Source organism: Onychomys torridus, chromosome 7 (assembly GCF_903995425.1).
Source record: "Onychomys torridus chromosome 7, mOncTor1.1, whole genome shotgun sequence".
Lineage (NCBI taxonomy): Eukaryota > Metazoa > Chordata > Mammalia > Rodentia > Cricetidae > Onychomys > Onychomys torridus.
The window spans coordinates 17037650-17056098 of record NC_050449.1 but is presented as its reverse complement, the minus strand read 5'-3'; the positions used below and the strand labels follow the sequence as shown (position 1 = coordinate 17056098).

Genomic DNA, 18449 nt, shown 5'->3' with positions numbered 1-18449 from the left:
AATCTCCCGGCGGCGCGGACTAGGCGCGCCACTTCCGGTCGGGGCTCCTAACAACGGGGGAGGCCGGTAACCAGGGTGGGGGGGATGGCGGAGCGGGCTCCAGAGCCCGGGGCGGAGGCGGAGGCGGGCGCAGGCGGGGAGGCGGCGGCAGAGGAGGGCGCGGCGGGCCGAAAGGCGCGGGGCCGGCCGCGGCTCACAGAGTCGGACCGGGCCCGGAGGCGGCTCGAGTCCCGGAAGAAGTACGACGTGCGGCGCGTGTACCTGGGCGAGGCGCACGGCCCCTGGGTGGACCTGAGACGGCGCAGCGGCTGGAGCGACGCCAAACTCGCTGCCTACCTCATTTCGCTGGAGCGCGGCCAGCGTAGCGGGCGCCACGGGTGAGGGGGCGCGGGGCCCGGGAGAGGGAGGGAAGGAGGGAGGGGCGGGGAGAGCGCGGCCCCGCCCCCGGCCTCGAGGCCCCGCCCCCGGGCCCCGAGCAGGCCCGGTCTCCTGCTCCGGCGGCCCAGACCGGTCACGCGCCGCCTCCGGCCTGCTGACTACCCAATGCGCGTCTCGGCCCGCCCCTCGGCCCGCCCCGGAGCTCTGACTGGTCCAACCTGGGGTCGGCCCGCCTCACTGGCCTCGGCTGGGGCCACTCAGAGGTGTGTGGCTGCAAAGGTGTTAGAACGGCACCCTGGTTTTCTGTGTTGACTACCTTGCCTGCTTGTCTGTATTGCTGCCTGCGGAGGTCAGAAGCGCGTGTCAGATCCCCTGGAACTGTAGTTACGGATGGTTGGGAACTACCATGTGGGTGCTGGGAACCAAACCCAGTTCGGAAAGTGGTCTTAACCACTGAGCTCTCTCCAGCCAGCTCTTTGTTTCAACTGCCTCGTCAGGAACTCCCTGTAGTGCCAGCAGGGTAGTCCACCTATCCTGCTCCTTCTCAACTGGAAGACTTTGAAAGGACTCTGGCCCTCTGTTATGCCAGTTAACTCGGAGCTTCTTTTTTGTCTGACTTTCCCTGGGCAGAGTTGCTCCTCAGGAGCCAAAGGTCTTAGGGGTGCTTAATTAATTAATTAACTAAGCTTAGGGCTTTATTATTTATTGGTTGGTTGGTTGGTTTTTCAAGATAGCGTTTCTCTGTGTAGGCCTGGATGTCCTGGAACTCGCTCTGTAGACCAGGCCGACCTCGAGTTCAAAGATCTGCCTGTCTCGGCATCCTTCATGCTGGGACTAAAGGCATGCACCAGGCTTGGCATGAGGGTTCTTTTAAGATTTTATTATTGTGTATTTGTATGTGTGTGTGATGTATGTAGGCCCACAGGTGGAAAATAGCAAGAAGGGCCTGGGTTACAGAGTGAGTTCCAGGAAAGGCGCAAAGCTACAGAAAGAAACCCTGTCTCGGAAAACAAAACAAACAAAAAGAATAGCAAGAAGGTGGAGCGCTTCCAACAGAGCTTACTTGTCCCATAATGCAAAGATACCTGCAGTGGGAAAGAGAGGCTGAAGCCCAGCCATGGAGGGAATGCTCAGCCTGGAGATCCAGCTGATGCCTCAACTTCCCCAGTCAGCTGATGTGTGTTGTGAACACCCGATTATTTGATATTAAGTCTACTGGTCTGCACAGACAGTTCCAGCCAGTCAGGGCTTTGTCATGATACCCTGTCTCAGATAAAATACAAAATAAAAATAGAGAGCTTAGAAAGGATTCGAGTCACAGTGATTCTGGGTGCTGCAGAGGGTGGCTCAGTGGCTAAGAGCACTTGTCGGAGCCTGGGTTTGGTTCCAAGCACCCACATTGTGGTTTGCAGCCATCTATAACTCCAGTCCAAGGGGTGCAGTGCCCCTTCTTACCTCCATGGGCACCAGGCACATGCATGGTACAGAGATAAATGCAGGCAACAAATTATGAACATGCAATAATAAAATCATGTTTCAAAAGTTAGCCAGACATAGTGGCACACGCCTTTAATCCCAGCACTTTGGAGGCAGATGCAGATGGAGCTCTCTGAGTTTGAGGCCAGCCTGGTCTACATATTGAGTTCCAGGACAACCAGGGACACATAGAAAGCTTGTCTCAAAAAGAAAAAACAAAACAAGCAAACAAGCCACTTTGATTCTGTGGAGCAGTAATCAACCAGGAACAAGGGGTATAAAACTCAGAGCCTGGAAGTGGAGTACCTAATATGTGAAAAGCTCTGGGTCCCATCCCCAGCCTTACACACACACACACACACACACACACACACACACACACACACGTCAGCATCTCGCCTACCATGCATGATGCTCTAGATTCATTGCATGTTTTAATCACAGCACTTGTGAGGAAGGCATTTGCCCCCGAGCCTGATGACCTTAGTTGACCCCGGGACACATGTGGCAGAAGAAAACTGCCCGCAAGTGCTCCTCTGTCCTCTAGAGTAAGTGTGACACGTTATTTTTATTGTTCTTTTTTGGTGTTTTGTTTTTGTTTTGGTTTTTGGTTTTTGGGGTTTTTTTGGTTTCTCGAGACAGGGTTTCTCTGTGTAGCTTTATGCCTTTCCTGGATCTCGCTCTGTAGACCAAGCTGGCCTCGAACTCACAGAGATCCTCCTGCCTCTGCCTCCCGAGTGCTGGGATTAAAGGCGTGTGCACCACCGCCCGGCTGACACATTATTTTAAAGATCAAACTCCTACATTGAAGCATGAGGAGTAAGGGTAGGCAATGGGAAGCCAGGAAGGAGGAACTTGTAATAATCCTCCTGCCTCTACCTCTTGAGTGCTGGGATTACAGGCATGAGCTACCACAGGGTTTATTTAGTTCAAGGAAAGGAACCCTGGGCTTTGTGCATGCTAGCGTGTGTTCCAGTATTTTCTTCCTATTATTTTTTCTTTATCTTGCTTTTTTTTTTTTTTTTTTTTTTTTTTTGGTTTTTCGAAACAGGGTTTCTCTGTAGCTTTGGAGCCTGTCCTGGAACTCGCTTTTTAGACCAGGCTGGCCTCCAACTCACAGAGATTCTCCTGCCTCTGCCTCCCGAGTGCTGGGATTATAGGCGTGCACCACCGCCGCCCGGCTTATCTTGCTTTTTGAAACAGGATTTCCTTCTACATACAACCTAAGCTGGCCTTGACTTCTTGATATAGTCCAGACTGGCCTCAAGTTCATGATCCTCCCAGTCTGCCCTCTGAGTGCTGAGGAGACAGGTGTGCACTACCACTTCTGACTGATATTGTCAATTGATGGTTGGTGAAGTGTGTGGGTACAGAGGCTGACTCTGAATACAGGGCATGTGCCCCACGGGGTAAGAATCAGGGAGCCCTCCTAGCCTTCCCCACTCTTTCACATCCCATCTGCCTCGGACCTTCTGAGCTAAGTAATGGTAAGAGGCCTCCATGCAGGGCTCCTGGCAGGGGCAGGTACCCAACCAAGGACTGCTGAAACGGGAACAGAGCAGCAGAAGTTCAGACTCCATCCCAGAGCAGATGAACTGCTGTCGTTTCTACCAGGCCAGGACTTGAGCCCTGCTTGGCCCCAAATTCACCCTCACCACCTCTCTGTTGCAGGAAGCCTTGGGAGCAAGTCCCCAAAAAGCCAAAGCGGAAGAAAAGTAAGTGGAGCCGCAGCGTGGGGTGGGTGGGAACACACGCAGATCATAGCCTAGAGGTCACCATCCCTGTCCCTTTGCTCTGGCGGAAGAGCCAGTCCCTACCCTGCCTGCCAGAGGCAAAGTGTGTTAAGTGGCAGATGGGTTGAACCTAAACAGGTCCCACCCAGCATGACTTCAGTGCCTTGCCAAGTTTTTAGGCTGCCAATCTCTATCGCGCCCAGCCAGGTGGTCCAAGAGAGAACCACCTGGTAGCAATGAGCCCTGCTCTGCTTCCTTTTTGATACATGGGTCTCAATGTAGCTCAGGTTAACCTCAAACTCATTCTACAGCAGAGAGTGGTGTTTATCTCACAAATGCTAGGCTGACAGGTGTGTGCCACAACAAGTACAGTTCATGTGGTGCTGCTAGTGATGGAGCCCACGGTTTTGTGCACCTGAGTAGGTGCTGTGCAACTAAGCCATGTCCCCAGCTTCCAGTTAAAACATTCCTTTCCATTTATTTATTCTTTGGTGTGTGCACATCACAGGTGTGAAGTCAGAACAACTTATGGGAGTTGGTTCTTGCTTTCTACCACATAGGTCCCAAGTATCTAACTCAGGTGGGTCAGGCTTGTAGCAAGTTACTTACCACTGAACTATCTTTTTTCTGGACGTTTTACTGTGTAACCCAGGCTAGCCTCAAAAGTCAAAATCACCCCGTCTCATGGATTACAGGCATGCCTAGCCATTCCCATTCACAGCTTTGGCACATGAGTTCTTGGAGGCAGAGGCAAGTGAACTGTCTTTACTGTGCACCCGTCAAAGGTTAGGGAATGCCAGGCTGGGAATGGAGCCACTGTTGAAGTTCATGTCACTGACATGGTTCTCATGGGCACACTCCCTCAGCCCAAACGCCTCTCCCTTCCAGCCCTGTCCCATCAGACTGTCACAGGCCCTAGCCTTCCTTTGTGCCCTTGTGACTGCTTTGCTCCCTCCTGCCTCTGTGCGGTTGCCAAAGGTGGAATCCTGGTTCTCCCCTGGCCACTCACTTAGAGCTGCCCAGCCAGATCGTGACAGCCAAGATCTGAATGCAGGCTGTTTGGCTCTGCTCTTCCTGTCCTCCAGCACCCTCACCATGTCTGGTGAGTTCGTACCCTAACTAGCCCCAAGGAAGCAACAACTGATTGGCATTTCTGCCTTTGTGGGGCTGTCAGTCTAGTGGGGAAGACAGACAAGAGGCATCTGAATAGACAGCATAGGCAGCCTCTTTGAGCTGTTTTAAACAAACCAAAGTTAGCTGAAAGACTCTGAAGAGCGTGGTTTCTGAGAGGAGGGTACATGTGGAGCAATCTCTGAATGAAGGCCCTGAGCAAGCCTGGAGGATTAGGGTATAGCCTGTGCAAAGGAGACAGGACCTTACCCAGCTCATCTGAAGGACTGCTGGGGGCCATGTGGCTGGAGGGAGTGAAAGAAGAGGGGGATAGAAGGGAGGGCGTGGGGCCTGACACGCTGTATGGCCTTGCTAGCCACCTTGGCGCTTCTCTCCCCCCTTTTGAGGTGGTAGCCAGTGGATTTGGAGCCGAGAGGGGCTATGCCTGCTCTCCTGGCACCCCCTTGTGGCAGTAGATGGCAGTGTGAGGGCACTAGGAAGACCCAGCCCAGAAGTATTAAAGATTTTTATTAAGAAGCAGCCGGGTATGGTGGCACACGTCTTTAATTCCATAACAAACAGCTAAAAGCTGAGCAGTGGTGCACATCTTTAATCCCAGCACTGGGGAGACAGGAGCAGGCAGAGCTCTCTGAGTTCAAAGCTATATCGGGCTACATAATGAGGCTCTGTTCGTTTTAAGGGAAAAGAAACAGCGAACAACTATTTTGCCTCTAGCATGTGCCAGTCTCCATTATCTGTGTGATGTCACTCAGCCAGGACAGGAGCTGGCTCTCCATCTCCACTGTCTGTGTGATGTCACCTCTCCAAGCCTCAGTTTCCTCTTCTGCTAAGGGGGTGTGGGAGTCAAGAGGCTGTCTCGGACTGTGGGGACTGTTGGCCCCGGGGAGTAGAGCACCTGTCCTCACATCCACCTGGACTCTGTGTCCACAGGGCGAAGACGCAACGTGAACTGCCTGAAGAACGTGGTGATCTGGTATGAGGACCACAGACACCGATGCCCGTATGAGCCACATCTGGCTGAGCTCGACCCTACCTTCGGCCTTTACACAACAGCTGTGTGGCAGTGTGAAGCTGGCCACCGCTACTTCCAGGACCTGCACTCTCCGCTCAAGCCCCTCAGTGACTCAGAGCCCGACAGTGACAGAGGTGAGTCTCCAGGGCAAGGGCATGGGGAGTAGCAGGCATGCGCCTCTGCACTCTCCCAGGTGGAGCCCCCACGACTGCCCTCAGCCTCAGGGAGCCCAGAGGTGAATCAGCCAGGCCTGGCCTGGCCAATCCCTTTGCAGACCTGCCAAGTCCCTGCCAAACTGAGCAGAAAGCTGTCCTCCTGTGTACTAACCACCTTTTAATTTCCTCCTCCTTTCTCAGCTCTCTTCCCATCTCGCCCTTCTTCTCACCCTCTTTCTCATTAGATGGGTTACTAGTTTTGGTTTTGGTTTAATTTTTTTTGTTTGTTTTTGTTTTTGTTTGTGTTTTTCGAGACAGGGTTTCTCTGTGTAGTTTTGGAGCCTGTCCTGGACTAGCTCTGTAGACCAGGCTGGCCTCAAACTCACAGAGATCCACCTGCCTCTGCCTCCCAAGTGCTGGGATTACAGGCGTGTGCCACCACCGCCTGGCTGGTTTAAATATTTTATGCATTTTTTTCATTTGTTTTTGGCTGGCCTAGAACTTGCTATTTTAGACCATGCTGGCTTTGAGCTCACACGAATCTGCCTACCTCTGCCTCTTGAGTACTGGAATTAAGGTATGCACCACCACATTCAGTCCTGTTTTTTTTCTTAAGTCAGGGTCTCTCTCTGTAGCCCAGGCTGTCTTGAGTTCCAGACAACCCTTCTACCTCACGTACCAAGTACTAGGATTACAGATGTGCACGCAAAACCTAACCCTCACTGGTACATTCTAGGCAGGTGTTCTACCACTTGGTTATGCCCTTAGCTCCTCACTGAAAGATCCTAGGCCCGTGCTCTTCCACTGAGCCACACATCCTCAGCCTCCACTCCCTTTTTTCAGCCCATAAAACCTTTTCCCACTTTTTGTTTCAAGTGTATTGTTTTTGCTTGTGTGTGTCTGTGTATCACAGTGCCTTTAGAGGCCAGAAGTGGTTTTATATTCCCTGGGACTGGAGTTACAGGAGGTTGGGAGCTACTATATGGGTGCTGGGAATTGAACCCTGGTTCCTAGAAGAGCAATCAGTACTCTTAACCTCTGAGCCATCCCTCTGGCTCCTTTTGGGCCTCTTTTTAGTTTTGAGATTTAAGGTCTCACTAAGTTACCCAAGCTGGCTTTGAACTCTCTGTAGCTCAAGTAAACCTTGAATTTGAACTTAAATTTAAATTTGAATTTAAAATCCTGCCCAGCATCCCAAGTAGCTAGGATTACAGGCCTGGGCCATACTCAAGCTTCTTTCCTGTCTGTGATCTTGTTTCCCACTGTTGTCCCTGCCCTCCCCCATCCCTGGGTCTGTCACATCTTCTACCCTTCCCTCTCCTTTCTACCCCACACAGGTCACTCTGGGCTAGCTGCCACTGAGGCTGAAAGGGACTCTCAGGAATGCCCAAGAACATCCTGGTGTGGGCAGTGAGGATGCTGCACGCTAGCTGCCTCAGGACTTGGCATGACTGACTAGGGCTACAGGGCCAGTTGCCAAGTGCTGTGGCAGGCCCGAGGGCGGGGTCAGTCATCAGGGCTAAGTCTGTGCTGGCAGCATCACCAAGCAGGTGGCATCCCAGCTGGCTGAGGGAGGCTGAAATGAGAAGTACTCCTGGTGGCCCACCCACGGCCGCCCTGCTGGGCCTCGGCCAGCCTCTGCAGGGCAGGTGTCTGAGTTAGGCTTTCTGCTGCTGTGAAGAGCCATCATGGCCACAGTAACTCTTTTTTTTTTTTTTTTTGCCAGAGCTGAGGTTCAAACCCAGGGCCTTGTGCTTACTAGGCAAGCGCTCTACCACTGAGCTAAATCCCCAACCCCCACAGTAACTCTTAAAAAGGAAAGCATTTAATCGGGGTTGCTTCAGAGGTTTAGTCCATTGTCACGGCAGGACATGTTAGCATGCAGGCAGACATGTACTGGAGAAGGAGCTGAGAGTTCTACATCTTGATCCAAGGCAACAGGAAGTGAACCGAGACACTGGGTGTGGCTTGAGCATATATGAGATCTCAAAGCCCATCCCCACACTTCCTCCAACAAGGCCACACCTACTCCAACAAAGCCACACCTCCTAATGCCCCTCCCTCTGAGCTTATGGGGCCAATCACATTCGGTCTATCCAAGCAGGTGTCCTGTGCCTTGTGGTTAGCCCTGTCCTCCTCAATGTGACTCCTGGAGGCCCTCCCCTGGGCCATCTGACTCCTCCTCAGAACCCAGGAGGATGGGGGCTGGTCTGTCTGGTACCTTCTTAGGATGGTGTCTTCCCAGGCCAACACTGACCTCCATCATTAGACTTTTGGGAATGAGTCCTGAGACTCATTGGCCATGTCTGCCCAGGCAGTGGTAAGGAAGTGGTTTTGCTCCTATCCTGGCCTCTTCCCCAAGCACTTCTCCTACCTTGGCCCATGCCTGGGGTGGTCTTGCCACCTCTCAAGAGTCAGCCTGAGAACCTTCTGCTGGAGCCGTTAAGTCCAAACACACACAGATGTTGGCTTTCGTGTTTGGTGCTTGGGGTGGAACCTAGAGCCTTACAGGAGAATGGCAAGCATTCTACCCTTGAGTCTTTTGGGAGCTGGGGATGAAGCACCAAGTTGCCCACGCAATTGGAATTCACTCTATAATGCCTTGAAGTAGCGATCTTTCTGCCTCAGTCTCCTTAGAAGCTGGGGTCAGGGACTGGTGCCCCCAGGCCTGGTGTGATTACATATCCTTCAAGGAGTTGCTGGGAGCTAAGATGTCATAGGTGGCAGGAAGGCCTGTTCCTCTTCCCAGCTACCCTGTGGCCCTCAAACCAGGATGGTGTCTCCATGCCTGTGTGCGTCAGCTTTCTGTCACTATAATGAATGCCCAGAACAACCCACTTAGAAAGAGAAGGCTTACCTAGGTCTCAGAGTTCTGACGCTTAGGGAGAGCAACAGTGGTCTGCAGAAAAGAGCTGCTCATCACAGCTTCTGCCAGAGAAAGCCAGAGGGGCTGAGGTCCCACAGTTTCCTTCAGAGCCACCTGTGACCTGAGTCCTCAGGCTCAGCTTCCTGCTAAAGGCTCCATCACTTTCTAATGGTGCGATTTGGGGAAGAATATCTTTAGAACAGGAGTCTTTGGGGAACACTTAGCCAAGCCATAACCATACGTCAAGGGCTACTAAGAAGCTAAAAACAAAACAAAACTTCATCTACCCTTTAGGTCTGTGTTCTTAGTAAATAGCCCCAGTGCCAGCTGAGCTGGCACCTGAGTGATTCTGGGACCCAGAGTGGTGCTGTGAAGGCAGGCCATGCACACAGCCGCAAGCAGGTACCAATCCAAGCTCTCGAGCCGTAGAACTAATGGTCCCAGATGGCATGGCTCAGTCGTGTTATGAGTATAATCAAAGTCCCAGTCACTCCTGGCTCCCATCCCTTCAGTCTTTGTGTGTGGAATTTAGTAGCAAATACCTGACTGAGATGTCAGGCCTTGGCTTACTAGTGGCCTTCTGGGAGTGGGAGGGGTGCTCTGCCCATGGGCCTCCTTCGTGTGTGAACATATGAGTGCGGGTGCTCAAGGAGGCTAGAGATCTTTGATCCCCTGGAGCTAGAGTTACAAGTGGTAAGCTTTCTGACATGGGTGTTGAGACTGAATGTCTGCAATAGCAGTACATGCTTTTTAACTGCTGAGCCATCTCTCTGGCCCCTTTGTGGCATTTCTGTTCTAGAGCAGAAGCAGACAATAAACAAAATAAGCAAGTACATCATCAAATGTTCTGGAAGGGAGCTTGAGACAGGTGATCAGGGTGCCTCCCTGGGAAAGTTGATGAGCTGACATACCCTTAACCCACTTGCCATCTGTACCTCATGAGTCAGTTCCTTTTGTCCTGTGGCTCCAGCCTCCTCCTGGGCCTGCCTGGATAGAGATGGTAGGGGGTGAGGAGTGGGGTGGGGTGGAAGGTAGGCCCAAGGGAAACCATATCTGCCGATCCACTGGCTGGAACCAGAGCTGGGCCATATCTACCTGTTAACAGAGCATAGGAGATGCAACCAGCAGGGTGTGTGTGTACAGGAAGAAGAGCTGGCCTGTCTCTTTGGCAGGAAGTGATGAGCAGACTCTTAGGAACTGGGGGACAAAGCTGCCTCTGATGCAGGGATGCTGAGGCCATGACCAGCATCTGTAGGGATTGAGGCGAGGCAGTTGGGCTGTGGGTGGATGGATTTTGGATGCATTCCCAACAGGTTTTGCTGACAGATTGGAAGTGGGTGTGAGAGAAAGTCAAGGATAGCCCAGGACGTTGGCTTGAGCCACAGGAAGGACAGAACTACCACCCTGTGAGACGGGGCCACCTGTGAGCAGCATAGTTCTGCTGGAAGAAAATCTAGTGGGGAGGACCCCAGTGTGACTGAATGGATTCAGAGATGGGGGTGGCGGAGGGTGCAGTACCAAGATCTTGGGGCTCAATAGGGAGGCCCAGCTCCCCGTGAATGCATAGTCTCCAGGCTACTGCTATAGCCTATGGTGTCATCAAAGTTGATAGAGTTCAGGGGCTAGGGTGGTGGCTGAGCTGGTAAAGTACCGGCTGTGCAGGCATGAGAATGTGAGTTCAATTCCCAGCACATACATCAGAAACAAACGGGTGTGGTGGTGCGCTCTGTAATTCTAGTGGTGGAGGGATCCGACAGGAGACTCCCACGGCTCACTGACCAGCCAGTCCAGCCAAAATGGTGAACTCCAAATTGAAGGAGAGACTGTATCCAAAATTAAAGTGGAACCAGATATGATAGCACACATCTTTAATTCCAACACTCGGGACTGCTGTGAGTTCAAGGCCAACCTGGTCTACATAGTAAGTTCTAGGCCAGCGAGGACTACATACTGAGACTCTTGATTCAAAATAAAGTTAAAATCAATGAATAAGGGGCTGGAGAGATGGCTCAGAGGTTAAGAACACTGGCTGTTCCTTCAGAGGTCCTGAGTTCAATTCCCGGCACCACTTGGTGGTTCACAACCATCTGTAATGAGATCTGGCGCCCTCTTCTGGCCTGAAAGGACACATGCAAACATGGAATACTGTATACATAATAAATAAATAAATCTTAAAAACAAAAAACAAAAAACAATGAATAAAGTAGGTAGAGAGTGACTGAGGAAGGTAACCAAACTTGGCTTCTGACCTCCACATGTATCTGTACACATGTGCACACATATGCAGACACAAACACACATATATACACAAACATGCAAAATAGACACAGCCTGCCCTCTGTGCCCACAGGTGCCATACTCAATGCTTCTGTCTACAGAGTCAGCCTGCTGCACATGGTCCGCATACATGAGATCACTCCCCATACACTACAGTATGGGCCTTTTTTTTTTTTTTATTAATTTTGGGTGCCTTTTCCTTTCTGGGTTCTTTTTTTTCTTTCTTTGTAAGATTTATTTTTTATTTATAAGTATACAGTATTCTGTCTGCATGTGTCCTTGTAGGCCAGAAGAGGGCACCAGATCTCATTACAGATGGTTGTGAGCCACCATGTGATTGCTGGGAATTGAACTCAGGACCTCTGGAAGAGCACTCAGTGCTCTTAACCTCTGAGCCATCTCTCAGCCCCCTTTCTGGTTTCTTGAGATGCTAAACCCTCATTTCCTTCTGTTTCCTTTTGTTTGTTTGCTTCTGAGACAATACAGTATAGAAAGAGTTTGTATTGTGTCAGGTGTTATCAATTAAGTAAGGCAAATGGAAGAGTGTGTATAGGTTCTGTGAAGGTTTATTTGTTTAATTTTTTATTACATTTATTTGTTGGAAGGACTGTGTGGCATGGCACTGATGTGGATGTCAGTGAATATCAGAGGACAACTTAATGGGGGGCTGGTACTCAACCCTCCACCATGGGGTCCTGGGGAGCAAACTCAGATCCTCAGTCCTGGTGGCAAGTGATTTTACTCACTGAGCAATCTTGTTGGCCCTGCTTATTTTTTGAGACAGGTTTTCATGTATCCCAGACTGGCCTTGATTTTTCTATATAGCCAAGGATGACCTTGAATTTCTGATAGTCTAGCCTCATCACTCAACTGCTGGAATTACAGCACCATACCCTGTTTATGCAGTGTTAGAGACAGAACCCAGAACTTCATATGTGCTGGGCAAGCACTCTGTCACCCGAGCAACATTTACAGCAAATACTGCATTTAAAAAAGTATGTAAGTTGGGCATGGTGATGCACACCTTTAATCCTTGCACTTGGGAGACAGAGGTAAATCTCTGCCGGACCGAGGCCAGCCTGGTCTATAGAGTGACTTGCAGAACAGCCAGGGCTACTTAGGAAAAACCCTGTTTAAAAAACAAAACAACATGAGTATGAGTGTTTGCCTGCATACATATGTACACCACATGGGTGTCAGTACCTGGAAAGGCCAGAAGAAGGTCTCAGATCTATATAGTCAGTTGTGTGTGCTACGTGGGCACTGAGTACTGCACTCAAGTCATCTGCAAGAGCAGCAAGTGTTCTTAGCCACTGAGCCATCTCTGCAGCCTCCAAATACTGCATTTCATATATGGGATTTGAGCTTCTGAGAATTTCGATGTCAGCTTGGAGTTCTAGAAGCAGTCCCCTCTGAACAAATTTCTAAAATCTTTAGAATTTCCTGAATGGAGGAGGATCTTGCTGTTGTTTGTAAACTAACACAATGAGTAGTTTCTTTATTTTTACTTCATCAGTATGTATGTGTATATGCACACCTACGTGTGTGTGCATGTGCCAGAAGAGAGCATCAGATGTCCCAGGACTGCTGAGAGCTTCCTGGGAATGGAACTCGGGTCCTCTGAAAGAACAGCAAGTGCTATTTAACCTTAAGCACCTTAAGCTGGGCCGTCTCCGCAGCCCTGATAGCAGTGGGTTTTGTCATTCATTTGGAGCCACTTTAACAAGGAGCTCTTTGGAATACTCCCGAGTCTATGCTAGTTAGTTGATTCTGGGTCCCACCTACATAGCTGCTGGACAGGGACTAGACATCTAAAAGCCCAAACACAGGACCAGAGGTAAGATGTAAGCTGAACATGCACCCATCAGAGAGGGGCTGAACATTTGGTCACAAGAGCTCTTCTGAGCCTGTGGAGATAGCTCAATCAATCAAATGCTTGTATATAGGCGTGAGAACGTGAGTGTGGGTCCCCAGCACCCACAGAAAAGCTTAGTGCCAGCCAGTGAGATGGCTCAGCAGGTAAAGGTGCTTGCTGCCAAGCCAGATAGTCTGAGTTGTCTCGGGACCCACGTGGTGGAGGGAGAGAGTCAGCTCCTACAAGTAATCCCCTGGCCTCCACACAGGGACACCAGGGTGCCCCTATATGCAAATGAATAAATGTCAGAAATATCAAATAATAAGGAAGAGAGCTTGAAGAAGTCACCAGATGTTCACCTCTGGCCTCCACACATGCACACACAGGCTCTTGAGCAGACAGCTCTTGTGGGGTGGTGCTGAGATGGAGGCACTCTCGGAGATGTGCAGAAGCTGAATTCTGTCACCAGGAACTAGGTACTGTGACTCCAGTGTTGCTGTCTTCTGATCACTGGTAATTATAACCTCATAATAAAGTTGTGATCATAAGCAGACATAAGGGTTCCATCTAGAGTTCCATGGATCATCCCAGTAAGCCATGGCACCTGAGGGCAGCATCACAGAATTCCCAACTGATACCTAGACAGAAAGACATACAGGGTGGTCCAGGACTTTCTACGGGCATCAGAGTAAACAGTCTTGTGACAGAGCCTTTGACTTAATGGATTAGAAGCTTACCCCAGGTAGGCTGTTTCTGAACCTATGGAATTAGTTGAAATGAAGCATTTGACATGACTTTAGTGTAAGATTCAGAGTGCTGATGCTGGGCGGTGATGACGCTTTTGATCCCAGCACACGGGAGACAGAGGCAGGTGGATCTCAGTAAGTTTGAGGCCAGCCTGGTGCATATGTATTCCCAGCAAGGGATACAAAGTGAGACCCTATCTCAAAACAACACAAAACAAGCCAGAGAGGCCAGGGGAGAGCAGTGTGAGAGCTTGGAAAGAGACTGGTGACTGATCCAGCCAGCCCAGTCAGGTGGTACAGGGACCTAGAAAGGGACCACTGACTTTGAACCTGAAAGTCACAGTTCCTAGTTCCTGGTGACACATAGATTCCAGTTGCTGCTACTGCCACCACCACTAACTGCACCCCCCCAGATGTGTGTGTTTTCACATGTATGTGTGTGGGTGGAGGCCGGTGGATAACCTGGGGTGTTATTCTCAAAAACGTCATCTTCCCCTTCAAGACAGGCTTTCTCACTGGCCTAGAGCTCACCAATTAAGCTAGACTGTCTGATCAGTGAACCCCAGGGTCCTTGTATCTCTGCCTCACCAGTGTCACGGGTGGGGGCCTGCAAATGTGTACCACTAAGCTTGACCTAACACTGAAACTGTTTCACTTGTTATTAGTCACATTGTGTATGTAGCATGTGTGTGTGATGTCTGTGGCTCGAGGGGAGGCATGCAGCCACAGAGCATGCGTGGAGGTCAGAGGACAGCTGTGTGGAGTCATTTTCTCTTCCCACCTATGTAGTGTATTAGTTAGTGTTCTGTTGCTGCAAAAACCACCATGACCAAAAGAAAGAGTTTATTGTGGCTTAGAGTTCCAGAGGTGTAAGAGTCCATCTGGTGGGAAAGAAGCATGGCAGCCGAGCAGGGAACTGGGCTTATATACCCAACTACAAACACAAGCAGAGAGAGCAAATGAAAACAAGCGAGGCTGTGTAACCTCAAATCCTGCCCCTAGTGATGTACTTCCTTCAGCAAGGCTACACAACTTAAACTTCCCCAAACAGCATCACCAACTGGGGAGCAAGTGTTCAAATGCCTGAGCCTGTGGGAGCATTTATCATTCATACTACCACACGTGGGTTCCAGGAACCAAACTCGGGTAGCCAGGTGTGCATGGCAAGTACCTTTAACCACCAAACCATCCCACCAGTCCACACACAGAAATTTAAAGATTCATTTTTATTTTATGTGGATGAGTGTTTAGCCTGAATGTATGTAAATACACTAGATGTGTGCAGTACTTATGGAGGCCGGACGAGGGTGTCGGATCCCCTTCAACTGGTGTTACAGAGTGAGTTAGCCAGCACATGGGTGCTGGAAACTTGAACCCTGGTCCTCTCTAAGTAAGGACTCTTAAGCACCGAGCCATCTTTCTAGCCCATACATGGATTCTGGGGATAGAAGTCAGGTCCTCGTACCTGTAAAACAAACACCTGAGTCTGGGCCATCTTCCCAGCTAATAACTGTCCCCTTTCCTCTCTCTGCAGTGGGCAATGGCCTGGTGGCTGGCAGCTCTGACTCCTCCAGTTCTAGCTCCAGCTCTGACTCGGATGAGCCTCCTGAGGCCCAACCGGCTAAAGCCTCAGCTGCTGCTGCAGTCACCCCTGCCAGCCCCACCGGCAGCAGTGGGCTTATCACTCAGGAAGGAGTCCACATCCCCTTCGATGTCCACCACGTGGAGAGCCTGGCTGAGCAGGGCACCCCTCTGGGCCAAAACCCTGCGAGCAGTGGGCCTGAAGCCCTGGAGACGGTGGTGTGTGTGCCTGTGCCCATGCAGATGGGCACTGGCCCTGGCACCCTCTTTGAGAACATGCCCCAGGAGGCATTGGGTGAGGTGGTGGCCAGCTGCCCTGTGTCAGGCATGGTCCCTGGCTCCCAGGTGATCATCATTGCTGGTCCTGGCTATGACACCCTCACAGCTGAGGGCATCCACCTCAACGTGGCTGCTGGCAGTGGCACTCCCAGCAGTGGCCTGGGTGAGGAGGTACCCTGTGCCATGATGGAAGGTGTGGCAGCCTATACACAGACGGAGCCCGAGGGTACCCAGCAGAGCACCATGGACAGGACCTCCATAGCCAGCATTGAGACCGAAGAAGGTCTGGGGAGCCACTGTGGCCTCTGGAAGGGGCTGGGAGGGGTGGCAGAGGGGAAGGAGTGGCCCTCAAAGTGAGCTCCTTGACAGCCTTATCCCCACAGACACCACCCCGTGTCACCCCGTAGAGAAGGAGGACCTGTATATGCTCAAGGAGGAGAAAGAGGAGGATTCAGTGGCCTCAGAGCTGACAGAGCTGGCAGCCACCATGCCCGAGAACACAGAGGCAGAAGCAGATGTGGATGGAGAGGAGTTGGATGGCAGTGACATGTCAGCTATCATCTATGAGATCCCCAAGGAGCCAGAGAAGTGGGTGCTAGGATGGGTGGGTGGGACCAAGGGTAAGGAGCAGCTACAGGCTTATAGCCCACTGGGGACTGGCACCCTGATGCCACAGGCTCCTTCCTCTCCAGGAGACGGCGGAGTAAGCGGTCACGGGTGATGGATGCTGATGGCCTGCTGGAGATGTTCCACTGTCCCTACGAGGGCTGCAGCCAAGTGTATGTGGCTCTCAGCAGCTTCCAGGTGAGGCCACCCCCAGGCAGGCCTGTTGCTAGGTCCAGCTGGCCTGAACCATGTGGCTGCATGGGGGGTTCTACTGGGAGTCAGTGGTGCAGAGCCTGCATCCATGAGCCCACTTCATCCTAGTGGCCTTGCTGGACATCTGGCTGCCTCAGTGCCCCCTGCACCTCCCCATGCAGACACCAGACACAGCCACCTGGCCTGACCATCCTCCCCAGACCACCCTCTCGGTCTTCACAGGAAGACCACCCAAGTCCCAGGGGCCAGCCATGTATGGAAGCCCAAAATCCGTACACAACTAGAAATGCCCCTGTAGTTGGCTCTCTGTGGTGTGGATGATGTCCCCAGGGTAGACAAGGGTTTCCTCATCCTCCATACAGAAGGCGGCGTCAGCAGACCGTGGAATTGCTGAGTATGTATTAAGCACCCAGGCTGTTGTCTTAGGTTAAAGAATGAAGTAACAAGAAACAAAATGAATCCAGTCCCCCAGGGCAGTGCAGCATCTGTGAGGCAGCAGCCAACCATTGTGCCTCTGGAGCCTCAGTTTCCTCCTGTGTGTATTGGGCTAGCAGCAGGAGCCTGCCAAGGTTAACCAGATGGATCCCAGAGCTGGGATTGGTAAAGCTGCTCTTTGACCCCAGTGCTCCTGTCCAAGCTGGACACCGGAATGCCCCTCCCTCTTTCCAGTCTAGACAAACTGGCTAATGTCCTGGCTACCTGCGTGTCTTCCCACTTGAAGAACCCCCAGGTGGGCCCATGGTACCCACTGCTGCCCCTCTCACCCCTAGAACCACGTCAACCTGGTGCACCGAAAAGGAAAGACCAAAGTGTGCCCTCACCCTGGCTGTGGCAAGAAGTTTTATCTGTCCAACCACCTGCGGCGTCACATGATCATCCACTCAGGTCAGGCCCGGGCCGTAGGCCAGGTGTAGTGCGCATGTGTAAATCCCAGCGCCCAGGAGGCCTGGCTGCACCATGAAACCCAAATCCTTACACCCGGTACTGGTTTCCATGTGCAGTTGCCCCAAGTCCCAACACGGGCCACATTCAAGGTCATCCTAGCTCAGCAGTTGGCACCTTGTGTCAGGAACTGCAGCCCTCTTACCTGCTGATTCCAGCGGATAACAGTTCTCAGGGTTGTGGGGTGGGGGAGCTCGCTCCTTGCAGCCACCTCTACTGGGCGGTGTCCTGAGGCTGCTGCCACCCCCAGGCATCCGAGAGTTCACTTGTGAGACCTGTGGCAAGTCTTTCAAGAGGAAGAACCATCTGGAGGTACACCGGCGCACACACACTGGAGAGACGCCCCTGCAGTGAGTGTCAGGATGCCCAGGAGGGGGAGGGAGGGACCTGAGCGGCTTGCAGGGGAGTCTCAGCCGGTGGTGACCTGCCCCTGGGCCGTCCTCCCGCCACACAGGTGCGAGATTTGCGGGTACCAGTGCCGGCAGCGGGCGTCGCTCAACTGGCACATGAAGAAGCACACAGCAGAGGTGCAGTACAACTTCACATGTGAGCGCTGCGGGAAGCGCTTCGAGAAGCTGGACAGCGTCAAGTTCCACACACTCAAAAGCCACCCGGACCACAAGCCCACCTGACCTGCCCGCACCCACGGACCTCAGTCTCTATTTATTTGTACTCTTGGACATCATGCCCAGGCCTGTCAGAGCCCAAGACAGCCACTGGGGCTGCCCCAACCGCAGGCCGGAAGGAGGCGTTCCCCACTTGCCCTGGGCAGGTGCCCCACCCTGCCCCATCACATCCCACCCATGGAGCTGGCACCTGGGACTGCACTGCTGAACTGTGTCAAGAGCACAGAACGAGATTAAAGTGCAAAAGGAGATGTCCTTCCCCTAGGCCTGAATAATTGTGGGGGCTGGGCACCCCTTTGTGACCAGTTAACCTGTTCCCATCCTGACCAAGGCTAGATTGGAGGTGGCTGCCCTTGGATAGCACACAGGGACCTTTCCTGTTAGCCTCTGCTCCCACAGTGTGGGTGTGGGGACCAGAATCCTGATGCCCACACCTCCCGTATCTCAGAATATTGATTGCTGGCCCAAAGGACTGTGGGAGTACCTAAGCTGTTGAACACACACTTGGGAGCACCCAAGTGAGACATCTACACTGGAGACGAGCACTGGGCAGAGAACGGAGTGAGGGTTGGG

General features: G+C 52.0%; 2 protein-coding genes across 3 annotated transcripts in view; both read left to right on the top strand.

The window, feature by feature from the left end:
* The first annotated feature begins 55 nt into the window (after positions 1-55).
* On the top strand, positions 56-18431 carry Znf653 (zinc finger protein 653). 2 transcript variants are annotated; one of them, XM_036193959.1, is made up of 9 exons: positions 56-377; positions 3526-3569; positions 5649-5864; positions 15164-15772; positions 15897-16077; positions 16182-16293; positions 17079-17193; positions 17501-17600; positions 17705-18431. In XM_036193959.1, exons 1-9 carry the CDS (start codon positions 85-87, stop codon positions 17880-17882), a joined length of 1848 nt encoding a protein of 615 aa, XP_036049852.1. In that variant the 5' UTR covers positions 56-84; the 3' UTR covers positions 17883-18431. The 2 variants fall into 2 exon arrangements, with proteins under 2 accessions (XP_036049852.1, XP_036049851.1); XM_036193958.1 differs by having other exon boundaries at positions 15873-16077.
* Elavl3 (ELAV like RNA binding protein 3) overlaps positions 17935-18449 on the top strand; it is a 36741-nt gene continuing 36226 nt past the window's right edge. Inside the window, exon 1 of the mRNA XM_036192445.1 lies at positions 17935-18022. Coding sequence (XP_036048338.1) covers positions 17935-18022 — 88 coding nt within the window. The remainder of the gene's footprint in view (positions 18023-18449) is intronic.

Bases quoted from the DNA above. Each gene is read 5' to 3' on its own strand.
- Znf653 (XM_036193958.1), top strand. From the start codon at position 85: ATGGCGGAGCGGGCTCCAGAGCCCGGGGCGGAGGCGGAGGCGGGCGCA. The intron at 378-3,525 runs GTGAGGGGGCGC...TCTCTGTTGCAG, and splicing joins CAGCGTAGCGGGCGCCACGG to GAAGCCTTGGGAGCAAGTCC. The intron at 5,865-15,163 runs GTGAGTCTCCAG...CTCTCTCTGCAG, and splicing joins AGAGCCCGACAGTGACAGAG to TGGGCAATGGCCTGGTGGCT.